The sequence below is a fragment of the Thamnophis elegans genome, chromosome 3, assembly GCF_009769535.1.
Source record: "Thamnophis elegans isolate rThaEle1 chromosome 3, rThaEle1.pri, whole genome shotgun sequence".
Taxonomy (NCBI): Eukaryota; Metazoa; Chordata; class Lepidosauria; order Squamata; family Colubridae; genus Thamnophis; species Thamnophis elegans.
In genome coordinates, this window is record NC_045543.1 from 58,182,283 (window position 1) to 58,201,615 (window position 19,333).

Genomic DNA, 19,333 nt, shown 5'->3' on the forward strand with positions numbered 1-19,333 from the left:
AGAAAGTGGCAATATGGAAAAGCAAATGCAAATATAAAATTAATTGCATTTCAGTTCTTTTTGAAAAAGAGATGTATTCAATTATAGGAGTAATCATAAAATTATTCTTAAGTAATATTTAGTAATACTTATTCGTAAGTATTCTTAAGTAATATGAAAGAATTTTCTTTTTTGTTTGTTTTTATTTTGTTTTAGTATAAATTTTATTTTAATGTAATTAGTTATCTGAAGATTATGTATATTAATCATATATGACAAGAGTGTCATTTCACAATTTACAAACTACAGTGGAGGATTGGTCTTCACCGTATTGATTCTGGACATAATTTTACATATTTTAAAATTACATTGATTAATGATACTCTACCCAAAAGCATAGACAATAAACCTAGAAGAATGTGTGCGCATCATGGATTTGCAGCTTTAAAACCTTAACATTTAGGGTTTTTAGTATTTTTGTTTCTTTTTTTGTGGCTACCAAGTAGAAAGGTTATGTTGCTTCGTAGCAGCAGTAGTGTCCCATGTGAGACACATAAAATAATGGCAGTGTCACAATGTTCAGGCTAAACATTCCCACTGTTCTGCACTATAGATGCAGTTGACATTTGCTTTCTAATATCCCATTGTATGAATGGGTTGAGAGTGGGGAGAAAGCTTCTGCTCATTTGCTCCCATGCTCTTTTGATAAACCAGCTTACTGACATCACTGCCCTATAAGGAGGCAGGGAAGGAATTTGATTTTGATGGGCTAAAAAAAGAAGCTTTTGTAGTGGGAAAGGGAAACATCTTTACTTCAAAGAATAAATGAGAAGTAAGGTAAGCTTTTTCCCCCTTCTTCAAGGGGAATTTTATTAAAATCAAAACAGAATGATTGAAGTTTTGCAAAGATTTCTGTCTTCTCTGTTGCAAATTGTGCTTAGTGTGTGGAAACTTTAAATATATATTTTTTCAATTTAACCTTCTGGCAGAATTTTCCCCTGAGCTCCCTCAAAATCACTCTAAATGGGATGTCACGAGTGAAGAAAATATCAGCACAGTATAGGGCAGGCCATAGTTGGTTTTTTTAAAAAAATGTTTATCCCCTACATGGTTACTTCTGTACCTGAACATCCTACAAGAACCTCATTCTTTTGCTATGCAGCATAATATGCTTCAAATTAACTATAGGACCATGTAGCTTTTTCTGTCTTTTTAAAAGACATAAAATAAAAGCATCTATATTTGTTTGAAATTCCTTGTATAAGCTTAACCACTTAGTTTTTACAGCCATTTCTTTATATGTTTTCCCACACTTTGTTGCCCTACTGTGCTATTTAAAACAGGCCTTTTTAACCAGCTGTTGATTTAACAAGTTAAATTAAATAAATCCCTTCTTTTGTCTTGTAGCATTAATATTCATAAGTAACAATTACCTTGAGTTGTTTCTCACCATGATCTAGATATGAGCATTTCTAACTGTACTTAGCAAATATCTCTGTATGGGACTCTGTGTAATCTAATTGTTTTAACTAGAATAATATTGTCTTTGTGTATTATTTTGCTGAAATGGTCTGTATTTCATTATAGTTATCCAGTTTTTCTTTGCTTTCCTATGCTGAAAACTTTGTAGTTGGCCGTAGGGAATAAGTGAAGAGGAAAAAATCCTGATTTAAAATTGTGCTATTAAGTGAGTTTCAAACTATCTTATCAGGTTTTTAAAAGAATTGTGTTTTGGGTTGTTATTGTGTCTTTGTCATTTACCAAAATCTTTTCCATCTGAGGCAACATTGATAAAAGATGTTGATCAGCTAAATAACCTCATACTTCAAATATGTGTATAGAGCTTCACTGGTAGCTTTTTCAACAGGAAATGGAAAATACATGAGTGTTTGTGGGAAAATAAAGGAACGGGTTAGACAGAAGAAGGGGACGCCTTATTCATTAGAATTCCTTTCATTCACTTTGCCCATCCAAGGATAGGAGGAATAGTTTCTTAGTCATGCCTCCTACTAAATTGAATGGTGAGGAAAATAGATAGTTAAATGTTAAGCTATATAATGAGAAAGCATTGTGAATCACCCATAATTTATAATACTAATTTATCTTATATAGTGTATCATATACTGTAGCCCATATACGCCAATAGCATACAAAAAAATATTGCCAGCATCCTTACAACGTTACTTGAAAGAAGAAAATGAACTTTTATGAACTGGTTTCTATCATCTGTTGGACTGAACAACACAAGTTGGGATTTAAAGAGACTCATAACTTTTTCTGACTTATCAACAGCCCACATAATTTGAAAACTATGGTGATATTCACCCCCAAAAGTATAGTGATATGGGTTGTAACATTTTTTTTAATTCAGAAAGAAAAGTAGTAATTCCACTGGACACATGTAAATCCTTTGACATCCGTGGAGTAATTTCTGAGACCAAGATGTTTCTTTTCACTCACAACAGATATATTCTTATTTTATTGATGTTTAGAATGAGGCTAGGTAGTGGTTTTATGAATATAGCAGTAGACTTAGCAGTAGACTTATATACCGCTTCATAGGCCTTTCAGGCCTCTCTAAGCGGTTTACAGAGAGTCAGCATATTGCCCCCAACAATCTGGGTCCTCATTTTACCCACCTCGGAAGGATGGAAGGCTGAGTCAACCCTGAGCCGGTGAGATTTGAACCGCTGACCTGCTGATCTAGCAGTAGCCTGCAGTGCTGCATTTAACCACTGCGCCACCTTGGCGCAGTGGTTGGCGCAACTTGGCGCAACTTGTTAAGGGGTAAATTTTCCAAAGCACTTTAAAAACATGATTATTCACCATCACTACTCTGTTGTATTCTCTTACTGTTTTTGCTGGTTTAAACTTTATCAGCTATTTTTCTTTTGGTTATGAACTTAATTTTTATTATTTTATTTTTGTTACTGTACATGTTTGGTTAAATCTTATTATATGCTGATGGAACTCTTGAATTATTTGGCAGCCTTCATGTTTAATAAATAATATAACATAAATCATGAAGTCATCATATGAGATGATTTCATATGATCACGACATAGAAGGGTTAGAAGATTTAAAAATTTCGAGTGCAGGAGTTTATGACAATAACATCTTCATCAGATCATTACTTATACTCCCTCTAAATATCTCCAGCAAAAGAGAGTCTAGGATAGTGGTTCCCAACATTTTTTTGGCCACGCCCTACCTAAGCATCTTTAAAATCCTGATGCTTTCCCAACCCGCACCCCGGTGACATATAATTCTGACTTTACTCAAAAAGTGAACTCTATTCACATGGAGGAAGCCTAAAAGGCCATTAACTTGGTTTAAACAAGGTTCAAATTGTCTCCATTAAAAATCAAATTTCCCCCTGTGTGCATGAGCCCCACATTGGGAAGCACTGATCTAGGACATTTTGAGGCAGTTTATTCCATTGTTGAACAGCTGCTATCATTAGGAGGTTTTTTTTCCATTTGTATGACCAAAACCTATATTTTAATCATTGCAAGCCATTGTTTCTTTTTCTGTCATCTGAAATAATCCTGAATAATTCTGTCTCAATTACTACATGACATCTTCAAGGGGTGCTCCACATAGAGATACAGAAGACAATCAGAGGCATATGGCCTATAATGAGGCGGATATTTAAATGAAAAGTGAATTTGGCAACTAGAAGCAGCTCTAGCCAACAGCACTCAGCTGAGATGACACAATCTAAGGAACTGCCCTAATGATGGACAGGTCCTTAGGCACCTCAACCAGATTCCCCAAACTAACCTACCAAATTCCTGTATCTGTTCTACCAAACTTTTTTTTCCTACCAAACACTATCAATTTTGCCAAAATTGAGTTGCAGTTGATTGATTGCTATTCAGTACAGATATTAGCCCACACAGTTGTTTAATCCTTTCATCTTCCACATCCTTATTTTATCCATATAAATATGATGCTATCAATTAGTACAGCCATAATCTCCCTATAATAAATGCACAAATATTTGATATTGTTAAAACAGTTCCATAATGCAACTTACAAGTAGTTCTCGACTTATACAACTGCAATCGGGGACCAGAATTTCTGTTACTAAGAAATGCACTCATAAAGCATGATGTCACTTGACCACATTACTTAGTAATAATTATCCAACACTCCCCGCTGCTATTGTTGACAAAATTTGGTTAATAGTTGTCTGAGGATCACCTCAATCCAAGCCATTCTGGGTTGGTCTCTCCCAGCCCCAAGCCTTAGTAAGGTTAGTGACTATCTCTTCTTCAACATTCCCTGGCTATTTCCGCCCTCCTCCTGCATCTCTTCTCTTTTGGCCACCCTGTGTCCTGTCTTGCGGGTCACAAGGTCTCCAGACTACACATCTTTGGGGCTGCTTGCCACTCTGCGATTCAGAAGGTCTAGGCACACCATAGCTCTTGAGATACAGCATGAAGCTGCAACCATTCCTAGAAGCCTTATCTGCCCCAGTAGTGTTGTGTAAAACCATAGAGATCCAGAAAGTCCCAGCTGGCCCAGCAGTGTGGTACAAACCTGCAACCACTCTGGGTACTGTAACCTGAGCCATCCTAGCCACAATCACCACCCTAAACTCAGAGGACCCTGTTTTCCTGCACTCTGCCACCCCAATTTATCTTTGCCATCTTCTTGATTCTGGTGTTGATGAGCTGCACCTGCCCCAGTGCGGTCACATTGTCCAGGTCTTGTAAGAAATCGCCATAGGCAACTTGAGAAGAAAAACTTGTGCAGCCAACAGCTGCTTCACAAAGGGCCGAGCAGGTATGCTGGTTAGTAACAGGGGCCATAGAGTACAAGGCCAAAAGAGCATAGATGATTGGGAGGATAGACCGGTCAAGGGAGTTGAAATATTTCTGTGGTGTTGAGTGTGGCGGATTGCCAAATGCCCCAATTTTGGTCATTTTTGGGAAGAGTGTAAGGGCCATATCTGCTCTTTGTTTCTAAATTCTTTCAGTTTCATTTTTCTTCCTCTCTCCCAGTCACATTTGGATAATAGAAAGCACCAGAGTTTCAGCAATTATTTTCATTAGCTTGTACATCTCGTGAAAACACATGTTTAATTAGAAGGACTGTTATAATGCTAATAATGGCATACATTTAAGGAGTTATGTAATGTCATATTACATGCCCCGATTGCAGGTAATTAGGAATATATGTGAGATAGTTATGTCATGAGCATGCTGTTTGTGATTTTCTTTGGTAGGAGCTTACATCGTTACTTTTGAAGCTTTTGCCCTTTGTGTGCTGAAAATAGAAATTGTGAAACAAACTGACATCAGATTTTAATAAGCAAATAAAATCAATCATGTCAGTAAACAGGGTTAGGTAGCAACATCTGCTGTCCTCTAGTAGGTCATTTTATGCTGTCACTATGATAATGATGTGGGTTGTATTTTCTCTGTGTTTAGGAAGTGTTCTGTTTTCCCTGCATTCAGGAGAGACTACACTACTGAAAATTAATTTTAGAAATTAATAATTTTGTGAACAAAAATTAAATATTTGTTCATAGTTTCATTTCTTCAAATATTATGGCCTCCCAATATGCAAACATTTACAAGCCTATGTTTGGATTCCAGTAACATTTTGGGTTGGATACAATTAGCAGAGAGGTGGACTAAATTATAGAATTATCTGGCATCTTTCTTGAATTTTTTACATAAAAATTCCTTCCAGCTTCTTCTTATGGATTAACCATCAAGTAGGCATATATGACCTTAAATAAGTTTTCCCGTAAATCAGACATTGGCAGAGCACCATTGTGACCAACTTTAAAATAATGTTAAGAATTACTTTAACAATTTCCAGTTTTTAGATTGCCTAATCTCATGATGTGTTTCCACAAGACCTCTGGGTAAAAACTGCCAGATTTTCTGAAATTTTATTATCTGAGAATTGCCAACCCAGTCTTCATCCATTATTTGAAAGCAAATTTTGAAGGGGAATTGTAAACTATATTTAGGACAAAATTCTAATTAACCTTAACTTTCTTTGTTCGTTATGCCTTGTCTCCTCTGATATAATTCAAATGAAAGAAAGTTCCTGGAAACTAGAATGGCTTGGCTTGCATGGAAGATGAACATACAAAGCTTTTTTACTTATGCAAGCATTAATTCTGAATGAAATATAATAACTATGATTAGAGCTGTTTAACTACAATAGGAGACAGAGTTTGTCAGATGATTGACATATGTCAGTGAGCCCTCACAAATTTATAATATGTGCCTAATAATTTTCTGCCTAATTTTTTCAGCTGCTTCTCCTGTTGTGTATGGTGAGTGATCAATCCTTGCAGTAATATTAGTTGATGGATTCTGGAATCTAGCTGTTCATGGATTTCTTGAAGGCATAGCTTAGTCTATATTATACTATTTTTAATGTGTTAACTTGCACATTAAATACCATATTTTTTCCACTATAAGATGTGCTCCTCCCCCTGCCAAAAAGGGATTGGAAATGTCTGTGAGTGTGATGGAGTAAATATTGCATCATAGACCGGGCTGCAGCGGTGGGGGTGGAGGAGGTTGGTGCGCTGACAGGCAGCAGCAGCAAATGGCCTGTCACCACTGCCTGTTGCTGCCGCTATTCATCGCCACCGCATACCAGCCGTTGAATCAGCCTCCCAGAATACCACTGATCAGCTATTCCAGGTGGCAAGCAGTGGCGGCAGCAATAGGCGGCAAGCGGTGGTGAGCAATGGTGATAGACAGTGGCAGCAACAAAATAGGAGAAAAAATATATATATTGTGGGGACAGCATGACCTATGACAAATTTCTTCCGTAGCATCAAGAACTTTTGGCTGAAACAATATAGGTGTTTCCTGCCTGAGAAGGGGGTTGGGCTAGAAGACCTCCAAGGTCCCTTCCAGCTCTGTTATTCTGTATAACAGCATGTTACAACTGAAGATAAGTCTTAAAAGGTTGAGACAAAGCCATGCAAGATTTTCGTGGCCAAAACAAAACAATTTTTTTTCTTGTTTTCCTCCCCAAAAGCTAGGTGCATATTATGGTCCGGAGCATCTTATGGAGTGAAAAATAAGTTAATTTTGAAATTGAAGTATATGTGAGCAAAAGCAGAACTCATTTTTATGAAACTACCTATATCAAACAGAAAGATATTTGAGAAGAAATGTAGAGAGTCATTTTGGACAGTATTCCCATAATCAAACAATTGTTAGATGCTCTTGGTTAACTTTTGCTATGATATATTCCACCTGTTTTACACACACACACACACACACACAGAGAGAGAGAGAGAGAGAGAGAGAGAGAGAGAGAGAGAGAGAGAGAGCGCTAACAATTTGTTCTTGTCTTAAATAGGTGCAATGTTTAACTCTGCATAAACAATAGTCTGATGGCATTATTGCCTGGAGACTGAACTGGTGTTTCAAAATCTATACAGATATGTCAGAAATATGAATGTTTAAATGAAAGTAAGTACTACATACCCAGGAAATGTTAGCAAGGGTATTAAGAGTAAGAATTACATGTTTTTAAATGCTGCCATTGTATATCAGAAATATGGACACATTTTTTAAGAATATGAAATTGTATTCCTCGTGATGTACAATTGCTTGGTGGCAGAAATGTGGGCTTTAAATATAGTAAACATTATTTAAATGGCAGCTTTGAGACTTTGCTTCATGTTCTGTAAAAGCAATCAAAGGACCTGTAACTGAGTTAATGAACAAAAATAAATAAATACTTCTATAGAACAGCATCAAGAAAACATTTTATACCCCTATTTTTTAATTTAAAGTTATCAGTATCTAGTAATAAGTATCTATTATATTAGTCAATTAGTATTTGATATATTTAATGATCTGTAGAAATCTTTGTAATAATAATTGTAGACCAGTCAAAAACTTTAAGAAAATTATTTCAGATAAATTGCTAGTCCTTCATAAAGAAGTAGATCAAAACTCTAATCAGCTTTGTCTGAAGATGACTTATTTTACAATAGTCCTCATATTACAACAGTTCATTTAGTGACCACTCGAAGTTACAATGGCACTGAAAAAAATGACATGACCATTTTTCACACTTATACCATTGTAGCATCCCCATGGACATGTGAATAAAATTCAGATACTTGGCAATGGTTGTAGTATCCCGGAGTCATGTGATCATCTTTTGCCACTTTCTGAAAAGCAAAGTCAATGCGGAAGCTAAGTTCACTGAACAACTGTATTACTAATTTAATAACTACAGTGATTCACTTAAGTGATTCACTTAACCTGGCAAGAAAACTCGGAAAATGGGGCAAAACTCACTTAAGGAGTTTTTCACTTAACAACATAAATTTTGGGCTTAGTTGTGGTCCTAAGCATAAGGCCTAACTCCTTTAATTTGTTGATAGCGTACATTCAGTCAGAAATGCAAAATCGAAAGCAAAATGCTTTAGGATAGGTTTTCCCCACTATTGTTGAAAGAATTGGTCTGTGGGCAAAAAAATGTTGCACTTCCGGAGAGGCTAGTAGATGTTAACAATGAGAGCATGGAATCTGCCCCACAATTACTGTAAGGAAACCATGGTGTCAGGCTTGGAAGCCATCTTTGTATTGGGCCTCAAGCCTGCCACATATTCAAACATATTCTACTATGGGAAACCAGGATGGGGGATTGTATGGAGCATGGGAGATGTGTAGCCAAAATAACGTTCCTTCTCAGAGAGTCAAGGCCATTTTTTCCCTGCTCCAGGACTGACGTGGATGGGAGGAATCTTCCTTCGTGATCGTGGCTGGCTGGGCCATGTGATGGACATGTGGGTGTTGAGGCAGGGTCTTGAACTTTCAGCTGAGTGGGGAAAACCTGGAAGCTTTCGGATTCATGTTTTCTCAGATGTGCCAGCATGGCTTCTTTAATAAATTTGAACTTTGAGGAATCTCTAGCCTTGGATTCTTATTTGATTGAGGATGCTATTTAGAACCCTGACACATGGTTCCTGTTCTAAGCCAGGAAAGTATCTTGAATATCTTAATCTCTTTAAACATCTTCTTTAAACCAGGGGATTTATTTCAAAGTATTTATCTTGACTGCTTGTTCCTTTATTGTTGACTGTTGATCTTAAAAGGCAGAAGCTACCTATTGTTCTGCAGAGGTAGTGTGATGGAATGTTGTGGGTTGGATTCTCAGGAGGGAGGGGATGCATTCCAGAGGAACAAAAGGCCTCTCAGATGAAATAGTTTGTGTACAAGAAAGAGGATGAAGACAGTCCCACCATAATAGTTCTCAGAGTATATACTTTATGTAGATAGTAGAGTGCTTAGGCTTGGCAAGATTCTGTCTATAAGCGTGGAACAAAAAAGAAAAGTTGGAAGAATCACCATGTATCTTTCTTGGTTTTGGGGGGCTTAACAGATAAGGAAAAAATGCAGAGCATGATTTCTGGAATTCTGTCCAGCATTTTTAACAACAACTTTTCTCTGGTTCATGTGACTAAGGAGGAGGATAAGAATAGAGTGGTGAACAATATTCCAAAACAATACATTGGGGAAAATGTTCTGGAATTCTTGTCTTTGCAACTACTGGCCTGATCTGGCCCATTTTCAGACTCAGACTTTCTTTTGCTGATTTCTCTCTCTCTGTGGAAGTTTTCTCACTCTGTTCAATTTTTGGAGAGTTACTTGTCAAATCTACAAGAATACCACTTACCTGTATATAACTTGCTTCCAACATTCCTGTGGATTTGAAAGAATAAAAACCCTTTTAAAAAGAGCAGCATGTAAATCATTAGAGCTTATCTTGGATATAATTTAAAATTTAATATTGCTGATTTAACATGAAACTGAAGCAATGAAAACCACATTAAAAAGTGTTTAAGATTTATGTTTCTGGACAAATGTCTTCCTTGTTCCACAGTGCAGGGTACTTTTAAATTACAGAAAGAAGGGAAAAATAATTTGTGCATAGTGTGTGTTAGGGAGTGATGTTTATTAATGTGGAGATGTATTGTCTGTTTCACTTAATATGTTTGACTCCAACATCCCCAAACTTGATTTACTCTGTATGTGTTGGAATTACATCTCTCAAAATTTCTAACCAGCCCCAAGATTTCCAGAAGGCATCAATTTAAGGAAGACTCTGCTTGAATATGAAATCTTCAAATAAATGTAGATTGCTTTTTCAATTCTTAATTAAATGCAAAAGACAAGTCACTACATATACATGAAAGTTTTGGTGAGAAAACAAGCAATTGCAAATTACAATTAGTAGTTATCAGAATGAGCATAGATGGGAGATACAGTACTTAGAATGGTGATTATTTTGCTGAGTTTCCGTTGTGGCAGTCCCAATCATTATAATGTGGCTTTATTTGTCACATAAAAATATGTTAGATAAATTTGTTTTTTCATATGATATAGAAATATTTTTGGTATCATATATTAGAAAAATTGTTTACACAGCTTCCAAAGACTGATTTCTATTCTTCTGTTTCCGTTTTAGAAATCAGCTACATGCTATGGAGATGACATAAAGTTAAGAGAAGAGAAAGACCACTATAGTGCCAATTTTTTGGAGTCTGCTAGTAATTGCACAACAGAACAAGACAAAATGGAAATTGAAAGCCTTGTTTCAGAACATAAAGACAGCATAGTCAGGACCTCAACATATGCAACAGACAATCAAAGTCACTTACTTTCAACAATTGCCAGTCACAATGGACTGAAAGAACGACATGAATCTTTGGACAGTGAGGTTGCTAAAGAGATCAGATATCTTGATGAGGTGCTAGAAGCAAATTGTTGTGATTCTACTTCTGATAATCCCTTTAATGGGATGACTTCCTCTTCTCCTGAGAGAAGTGTAGCTGTTGCTGTGGATGGTTCTAGTCCATCTGTTCATGTTACTAATGATTTCCCAGCACTCGATGGGCATAATGGCATTAAAGTCGGAGGACAGACACATCCAACCCTTGAGCACAGTGGAATTAACACAGCATCTGGGAAGCTAAAACTAAATGGCCATTTTGTAGAGATATTACAAGAGAAACCCTGTGACACTTTGAAAGTGCCAGTGAGCCCATGCTCTTCCACAAGCTCAAGGTCCTCCAAGGATGGAGAGTTAACATTAGCTACCGTTAAGAAAGAAGCCAAGTTTGAGCTTAGAGCATTTCAGGAAGACAAAAAGCCATCTAAGCTTTTTGAGGAAGAGGATCCAGGAGAGAATTACAGAGTGCGTAAAGTAAGGCCTTCCGATGAAATAATAGAATTGGAAAAGGAGAGACGAGAGCTCATCCGAAGCCAGGCTGTCAAGAAAAATCCAGAAATAGCTGCAAAGTGGTGGAATCCACCCCAAGAGAAAACATTAGAGGAACAGCTGGCTGAAGAACACTTGGAGTCTCACAAGAAGTACAAAGAACGCAAACAGAAGCAACAGCAACAACCACCATCAATGCCTGTAAAGCATGCCTCCTATTCCTATGCACCATCAGATTCAGCTGATAAAAATCAAAAACTTGATATTGTCACAGAACAAATAGATTTTTCAGCTGCTCGGAAACAATTTCAGTTAATGGAAAATTTAGATCAGCAAAACAATTCAGCTGCCCTGAAACGATCAGGGACCCCTAAAATGTTCACTATCCAACCGTTCTATAAACCAATAGGTCCATCCCAAATGGACCGGCGAACAATCTCTGCTACAAAACCTGTGACTGTATATGGGCAAGCTGGTAATAATGAGGTAGCTACTACAAATACTGAGAAGCTGTCCTTCATCTCAGATGACAGCATTAATCAGAATATCTCTGGTGGTCCTACAGGACCGACTCTTTATGGCGACTCTACAAAGTGTGTTCAGGCCATCAAGATATGGTCAGATGATGATGAATTCACAAGTGCCAAAGCAGTCCTTACAGTGGTAAAGGATGATGAACAGAGTGTATTAGATCAGTTCTCAAAATCAATCAGTGTTTCTTTTCCTCCAGAAGAACTAGACTCTGGTTTAGATGAATTGTCCGTCAGATCACAGGATACAACTGTTTTGGAAACTCTTTCCAACGACTTTAGCATGGACAATATCAGTGACAGTGGTGCCTCTAATGAAACAATGAATCCCCTTCAAGAAAATTCCCTCACTGATTTCTCCTTGCCCCAGACTCCACAAGCTAACACACCTTCTGAATGTCAAGATGTTCCAAAGTCACTTAGTGAACATGGTTTTTATTCTCCTTCACCACCACTAGTCAATTCTGTGCTGACTGAAGAGCAGTTGGAATATCAGGCTGATCTCCTGGTTCAAAATGCTATTCAACAAGCCATCACTGAGCAGGCTAATAAAATGAATTATCAGCAAGCAAAGGATATCATGGGCCAATCAAATGGGCAGGAACAAGAAAAGCTGAACAAGGAACCATATTCTGAGAACCAGCATGGTTCAACGTTTCAGCCACCTCAAGTGTCATCTCCTATGCAAGAGAAACGTGATACAACACCAAAGACAACTTCAGATTCTGCACTCAGGGAAAAGCAATCATCTCCTGTTGCTTACACCAACCAAGCCGTCAGTGTGGAAGAAGTCAAGCCAGAAGTCAGCTATTTTAGCAAATATTCAGAAGCAGCTGAGCTTAGAAGCACAGCTTCCATTCTGGCTATGCAAGAAACAGAGGTGACAGTAGGGCCTTTTAAATTAAGGTCAAAAAAGCAGAGGACTTTGTCCATGATAGAAGAAGAAATACGTGCAGCCCAACAGAGAGAGGAGGAACTAAAAAGACAAAGACAAGATATGCATCTAATACCCAACCCTGTCACGAAGAGTGCGCCTCCACCATCCACCCGAACTGCATCTTACAAAACTGCACCAGGTAAGAACTTGGCATTGAATGTTTTCTTAGCCAGAGAGTTCTTTTTAGATTATTGGGGCACAAATCATCTTGTTCCAGAACTTCTTTAACAAGTATTAATAAATGGCTTATTGGATCAGAGTGATAGTAGCACCCTTGTCCATAATGTTCATCAGCTGGGCATGAAAACAACTGACATAATCTCTAGCATCTAATATAAATTAGGATTGGAATTCTTTATTGGCCAAATGTAATTAGACACACAGCAAATGTTGTTTATAAGCTCTCTGGTGCATAAGCTCTCAGTGTACATACAAACAACGAAGTGATAGGTCATAGATCAGTGATGGGCAACCTTTTTGGCGTGGTGTGTCGAAAATCGGCAAAAAATCGAGCATAACTCGCGTTGTGTGTCACTTCGACAAAAACATAATTTTGCGCAATTTATAGTTTAAACTACAAAAATATATAATTGCAATATAATTGTATTTAATAAACCAAAAACAAATTATTTAACATAGCTGCTTAGTAACTTCTTTGTTCATCAGTCGATTTCGTATGTTGCCCTTGATATTATTATCAGTATCACTTACCAACGGTCCTGCTTAGCAACCAAAATGTTGGCTCAGAAACTCTGGCATTGAAGCGTGCAAGTCTTAAAGCTGTCAAGTTACAAGACCCTTGCACCCCTAACCCTTTAGGAAAAAAACCCCAGGGGTCTTCAAACCTGACAGCTTTAAGCCTTGTGGACTTCAACTCTTCAACTAAAAGAGAGACTGATAAATATTAAAAAAAAATAAAACCAAAAAGCAGCTACTGCAGTGGCTTAGAATTTTACTCAATTACTGTTGAGCCCATGGAAAGTTCTGCAGCCCCAGGAGCAAAGGAAGGGGGACGGAGAGAGAGAGATTGGCTGTTTGGGGTGCTTGAAACCACCTGGCCCTCCCCAAAGGAAACCCTCATTTGCAGGATGAGCCTCGACTGGCTCTGCCCAGCGGGGTTCCCCCAAGCGCCATTGGGCAGCGACGGATGCTTATCCTTTTTCCTTCGGCTGCTTCAGCTGGGACTTCAGACACCCCAAGGGGAGGGACTTTATCGGGCCTCCCCCTCCCCACCCTTTGAATGAAGGTGTGATATGGCTCCTCCATCCCTGCTCTTTAACCCAGCCAGAATTACAGGAGGGCTGCCCCCGTTCTGCTTTCCGGGGTGGATCTTAGCCGAGGGACACCAAGACCCCAGAATGGGTGGGGGGTGGGGGAAGAGCTTCTTGACGGAGGCCATGATCGACTTTTGGAAGTTGTGTTTTCGTAAAATAAGATCAGCCTTTGGATGTGTTTGTTCCGCTCAGCCAGCGGCGTTTTCTCCCACTTAATCCCGGCGGATCCTGATATCTGAGCTGGAAAACTGCAACCCCCCGGAAATGATGACGCCCCGCTGAGTAGCTGGGACTTGCAGAAAAAGGCTGCAGAGAGAGAAGCGTTCGATCCGTAATCCGTCTGTGGGGGGCGCTGGGGACAGGCCGGGCCCCTTCTTCCCACCTCTATCCCCCCCCCACTCTTGAGGGACAAGCCCTTTCCCCTGTCCCAACGGTGGAATTTGAGGCTACCTCTGCTTTCCCTCTCCCTCCCTCAGTTGTGCAGCAGCGGCAGCGGCAGCTCTCAGCCTGGGCGGCAGCGTCACGCAGGCTGTGGAAGGAGGAGGAGGAGGAGGAGGGAACCAACCAAAGAGAGGCTTTTACCGAGTCTGCGCCCCACAGCCAGGACCGTCCTGGCGCCTCAAGCCGCGTTTCTTCCTGCAAAGCCCTTCTGGCATCAAGCGGAACTCTCGGGTTGCCCGAAGGGCTTTGCAGGAAGAAACGCGGCTTGAGGCGCAAGGATGATCCTGGCTGTGGGGCGCAGACCCGGTAAAAGCCTCTCTTTGGTTGGTTCCCTCCTCCTCCTCCTCCTCCTCCTCCTCCTTCCACAGCCTGCGTGACGCTGCCGCCCAGGCTGAGAGCTGCCGCTGAAACAAGTTTGGGGAGCATGTGCGTGTCACCCGAAATGGCTACGCGTGTCAGCACTGACACGCGTGTCATAGGTTCGCCATCACTGTCATAGATCATAAATCATAGTTACAAATAATCATAAAATACAAACAAAAAATCATAAGATCTCAATAGATGAGGAAAAGATGAGAAAAAGAGAAAGATGAGACAATGAGAAGGATTACAGCAATATAGCCAACTGCATGGGTGTATATCTTTAGACCTAAGACACTGCTGTGAGAATTAAGTGTGTGTTCAGCAGAGCGATGGCACAGGGGAAAATATCTTTGTCTCTAGTTTGGCATACAATGCCCTATAGAAATTTCCTGAGGGGAGAAGCTGAAACAGTTTATGTCTAGGATGTCAGCAGTCCATAGATATTTTTTCAGTCTTCTTTCTGGTTCGTGCAGTATACAGATCTTCAATGGAAGGCAGGCTGGTTGCACTTGTTTTTTTCTGCAGTCCTAACTATCCTATACACACAAACCTATGTGTGTATATTCTACGGTATTCTGTGTCTGACCTTGAAGGTGCCATTTATTTATTGTGGCTAATAATAGTTCTGTTATCAGACCACTTTTGTGCTTCTTGTGGCATTTTAGAGAAACTGGGGTGGGAGAGTATTGTTTGCCCTATAACTATTAACCAGTTTTATTAAATGACTCTGAATTTGCATGTGGATTTTACAAAAACGCTTCAAAAGTTCAAATATAGAATGCCCTACATTATTCAAACTGTAGCTGAATAGAGCCATTGTGCAGACCTCACAAGGATAGCTATTTTGGAAGTAAATTTTACTGACAGCTACAAAAAGAAATGGGAATTTTCATTGGAACTGAGGCAATATTTATTGGTAGTTCATATTTTATAGGAAAACAAAAATGAAATTAGCATATTTTACACTTTGAGATTTGTTTTTGCAGTATTACCTTCCATCTTCAGTCTCATCGAAGTCTGAATGTAGGTTTATTGAGTAGTATATATCAAATAGTGTGTGTGTCTCTACACGTATGTTCATTTTAATGTTATGTATGGCATAAAATGTACTTCACATATGAATGATATACATTTATGATAAAAGGCAGAGTAGTTGGCAGCCACAATGATAGATTTGTGGGACTATGAGACAATGGAAATTTGTTCTAGCAAAATGCTGCATGCCAACAAATAATGTAGAATATAAGTTTTAATGTGTAACTAGAGAAATGTTAAATGTCAAGCCTATTAATATTCCTATTCAGTATCCTTGAAGCCTGCAGTCAAGTAGGTTAGAGGCAGTCAGTGGTCAAGGGGAATGGGTGAGGGACAGCTGTCTATTGCAACCAAAATATAAAACACAGTCTTGAGTGATTTTTGAAACATGCCTGAAATGAATTAGGTTTTACATTTGGTAAAAGTGGCCTTTTCCCATTGAAGATTATGCTTTTCATAAGCATTACACTCTGAGTCCAAAAAATGTCTTAAACTCACAGTGTCCCAAGTGATCTACAAAGCAGCGTCTCAGAGTTCCCTAAGAAAGGAATTTTAGAGAGTCAGCCTTCTGTACAGGTAATCCTCAACTTACAACAATTCATTTAGTGACTATTTGATGTTACAACAGCACTGAAAAAAGGGACATAACAATTTTTCACACTTAAGACTGTTGCACTTAAGACTGTTGCAGCAGCCCCATGGTCACATGATTTATATTCGTATGCCTGACAACTGACTCACATTTATGATGGTTGTGGTGTCCCAGGGTCATGTGATCACCTTATGCAACCTTCTGATGAGCAAAGTCAACGGGGAAATCAGATTTACTTAACAATCATGTTACTAATTTAACAACTGCAGTGATTCAGTTAACAAATGTGACAAGAAAAGTCGTAAAATGGGGCAAAACTCATTTAACAAATTTCTCATTTAGCAACATAAATTTTGGGCTCAATTATGGTCATACGTCGAGGACTACTTGTGTGTGGCTAGATAGTTAGCCAATAGGAATGATGAAATTGCAAACTATCTCTCATCTGGCAGTCTTATGCTACAAGGAGACACAGTAGGGTAGAACATATAAATGCACATGTTCATGGGACATAAATAATTGTCTGACTTTGCATATATTTTTACTTTCTGTTTCAAGGTATTGCTCAACTTTGTGGACACAAGTGAGGTTTGAATGTATTTAACCTTACTTTTGTTTCTTTCCCATGCAACACATAATAAATGAAACAGAAAAATAATGCCATGATATAGCTCCATGACTATCAGCTACAGTATGAGGCATGGGAAGTTCCCTAATTATATGATTTTGAAACCAATATCATCTGCTAGAAGAATTCTTCAGAAACAGGAACTGCAAGTATTTACTTTGCAAACAATCTCAGTTCCAGTTCCAAATAAATTGGCTGCATTTTAATCACAGCAGTTCTGGGAAAGCAGCTGGATTCATCTTCACTAAGCTTGTGCTACTTTTGTTCCTTAGAACAAATAAATATTCTCAATGTGTCTCACAAAATCTGTGGGGGAAAAACCCAGATCGTTGGTTAATAAATTACCACATTTTTATTTACCAGTAGATTAACAAGGGGACATTTTTATATTACTTTGCTAGGATTTGAATGCATAGCTGAGTCAGTATTTCCCAATTTACAAGAGGATTTAACTGCATAGATGATTTTTGAACATCCTGAAAAACTGCACAAGGGTGGATGCTGATAAATATCAGTACACAATTAGAAAAGAAGCTTGGATTGTTCATACACCCAGATACAGGAAGATTACAGCGGTCTATGTGAAATATGACATAAAAAGGAAAACAAATTAAGAAATGTGATGATGATGTTGCATCTATGTGTTATAACCACAAAGCTCTTTGTTGTGAGAGCTTATAGAAAGAACGGATCCTTCATTGCTTCTGTAAAATGTGTTAGAGGCCAAATGACTCCTGATATGTAGCCTGTTTTACAAATTTTGTTGACATTCTTGTTCAGAGACCTGAACCTGGAATACATATATGCATATATACATATATACACATATACACATATATGTATATACACATACATATACATATACATATACATATACATCATATACATATACATCATATACATATACATCTACATCTACATCTACATCTACATATACATATACATATACATATATATATATATATATACACACACACATATACACATATACACATATACACATATACACATATACACATATCAGGTGGGTTCCTGTTCTGGTTGGTACTGGTTCGCTTCACACTCACGTTACTCACGCATGCGCAGTTGACTGTAATTTGTTTTGCTCATGCGCAGAAACATGCCAGCAACGTCAGAAGAAACTGGGGAACCGGTTCGGGGGCATGGCCAGCCTAGGTCGCTGTTGGTTCTGTGACCTGGGCAAAATCACCACTACCGATTCGGCCGAACCGGGAGCAACCCACCTCTGATACATATATACATACATACATACATACATACATACATACATACATACATACATACAAATAGCTTATTGACCTCACTAAAAGTGGGTTTTCCTCTTACGTTTGGGGAGCAGAAGGCTAGCAAACAGATAATATATTTGAAAATCAACATTTCTGACTTGATTTATTTATTTAGACAGAAACATTCAAAGAAAAATAGGCAAAATAGAGATAAGATCTGATATAAGAAGGTTGTTAATAACCTGAATTTTCCATGAAAGTCTCATAATAAACAAGAGTAATTTTATGCTAAAAGATCAACCTGAGATTTGTCACTATTTTTTTAAAGAATTGTATGTTCAGTATCTACCACTTCCCACTAGAACTAAATCAAGTGTTATGGTCAATCATATTTTATTTAAAGTCATGTCAAGCTGTATTTACCTTATTGAACTGTGAATTTGTAATCAGATTATAAACAGAAGCTTTTCTTCAGAGTTACAAGCACTAAAGATATTGTTTATAGCCCATTTGCAGCAATAGTACAAGTCTGGTGGAATGAGAATGTTGATCTGGAAATGAGACTGGGAAAGATTAACTTTCTCTCTTTAAGCCTAGAGTCTTTCTAGTTGTCTCTTGTCCACCACCCTAAAACATTTCTGGTCTCATAGTGCAAATCTTATTCAGGCCATCTTCCCTTACATTTGGTCTTCCTGTGATTTCTTGACTTTTATGCCATCACTGAAATTCTCTTTAAGGTTTATGTTTTCTAGTTCCTTGGTTTATAAACATGGAACTCCCCATCTTTATGGGGAGAAATAAACCAATTTTTGAAAAGGAAAAATATCTCTGTGTGTCTAAACTAATTGAAATAAATTAGTTTTGCCTAATTAATAGGAATTTGTTACTCCTGTTCCAGCCAGCGGAAGGGGCCAGAGCCGCAAGATTCTGATTGGCCCTGACGCGCCCTCCGGCTGGTGGGAGAATTGCTGGCTGCCTATTGGTCAGCTGCCTAACAGTTCTAGTATATAAAGAGCTGTCAGGCGAGCGAGCGCTGTCCGAGTCCTGAAGTTCCGTTGTATGTTTAAACCGTTAATAAACC

At 38.4% G+C, this 19,333-nt stretch overlaps 1 protein-coding gene across 4 annotated transcripts in view; it reads left to right on the top strand.

Annotated features, from left to right (window-relative positions):
• LOC116506138 (A-kinase anchor protein 2-like) overlaps nt 1-19,333 on the top strand; it is a 161,327-nt gene that overhangs the window by 121,198 nt on the left and 20,796 nt on the right. For all 4 annotated transcript variants that reach the window (XM_032213795.1, XM_032213793.1, XM_032213792.1 and 1 more), the window contains one exon: nt 10,453-12,811. In XM_032213795.1, the coding sequence (XP_032069686.1) occupies nt 10,561-12,811 (2,251 nt within the window). In that variant the 5' untranslated portion in view covers nt 10,453-10,560. The remainder of the gene's footprint in view (nt 1-10,452; nt 12,812-19,333) is intronic.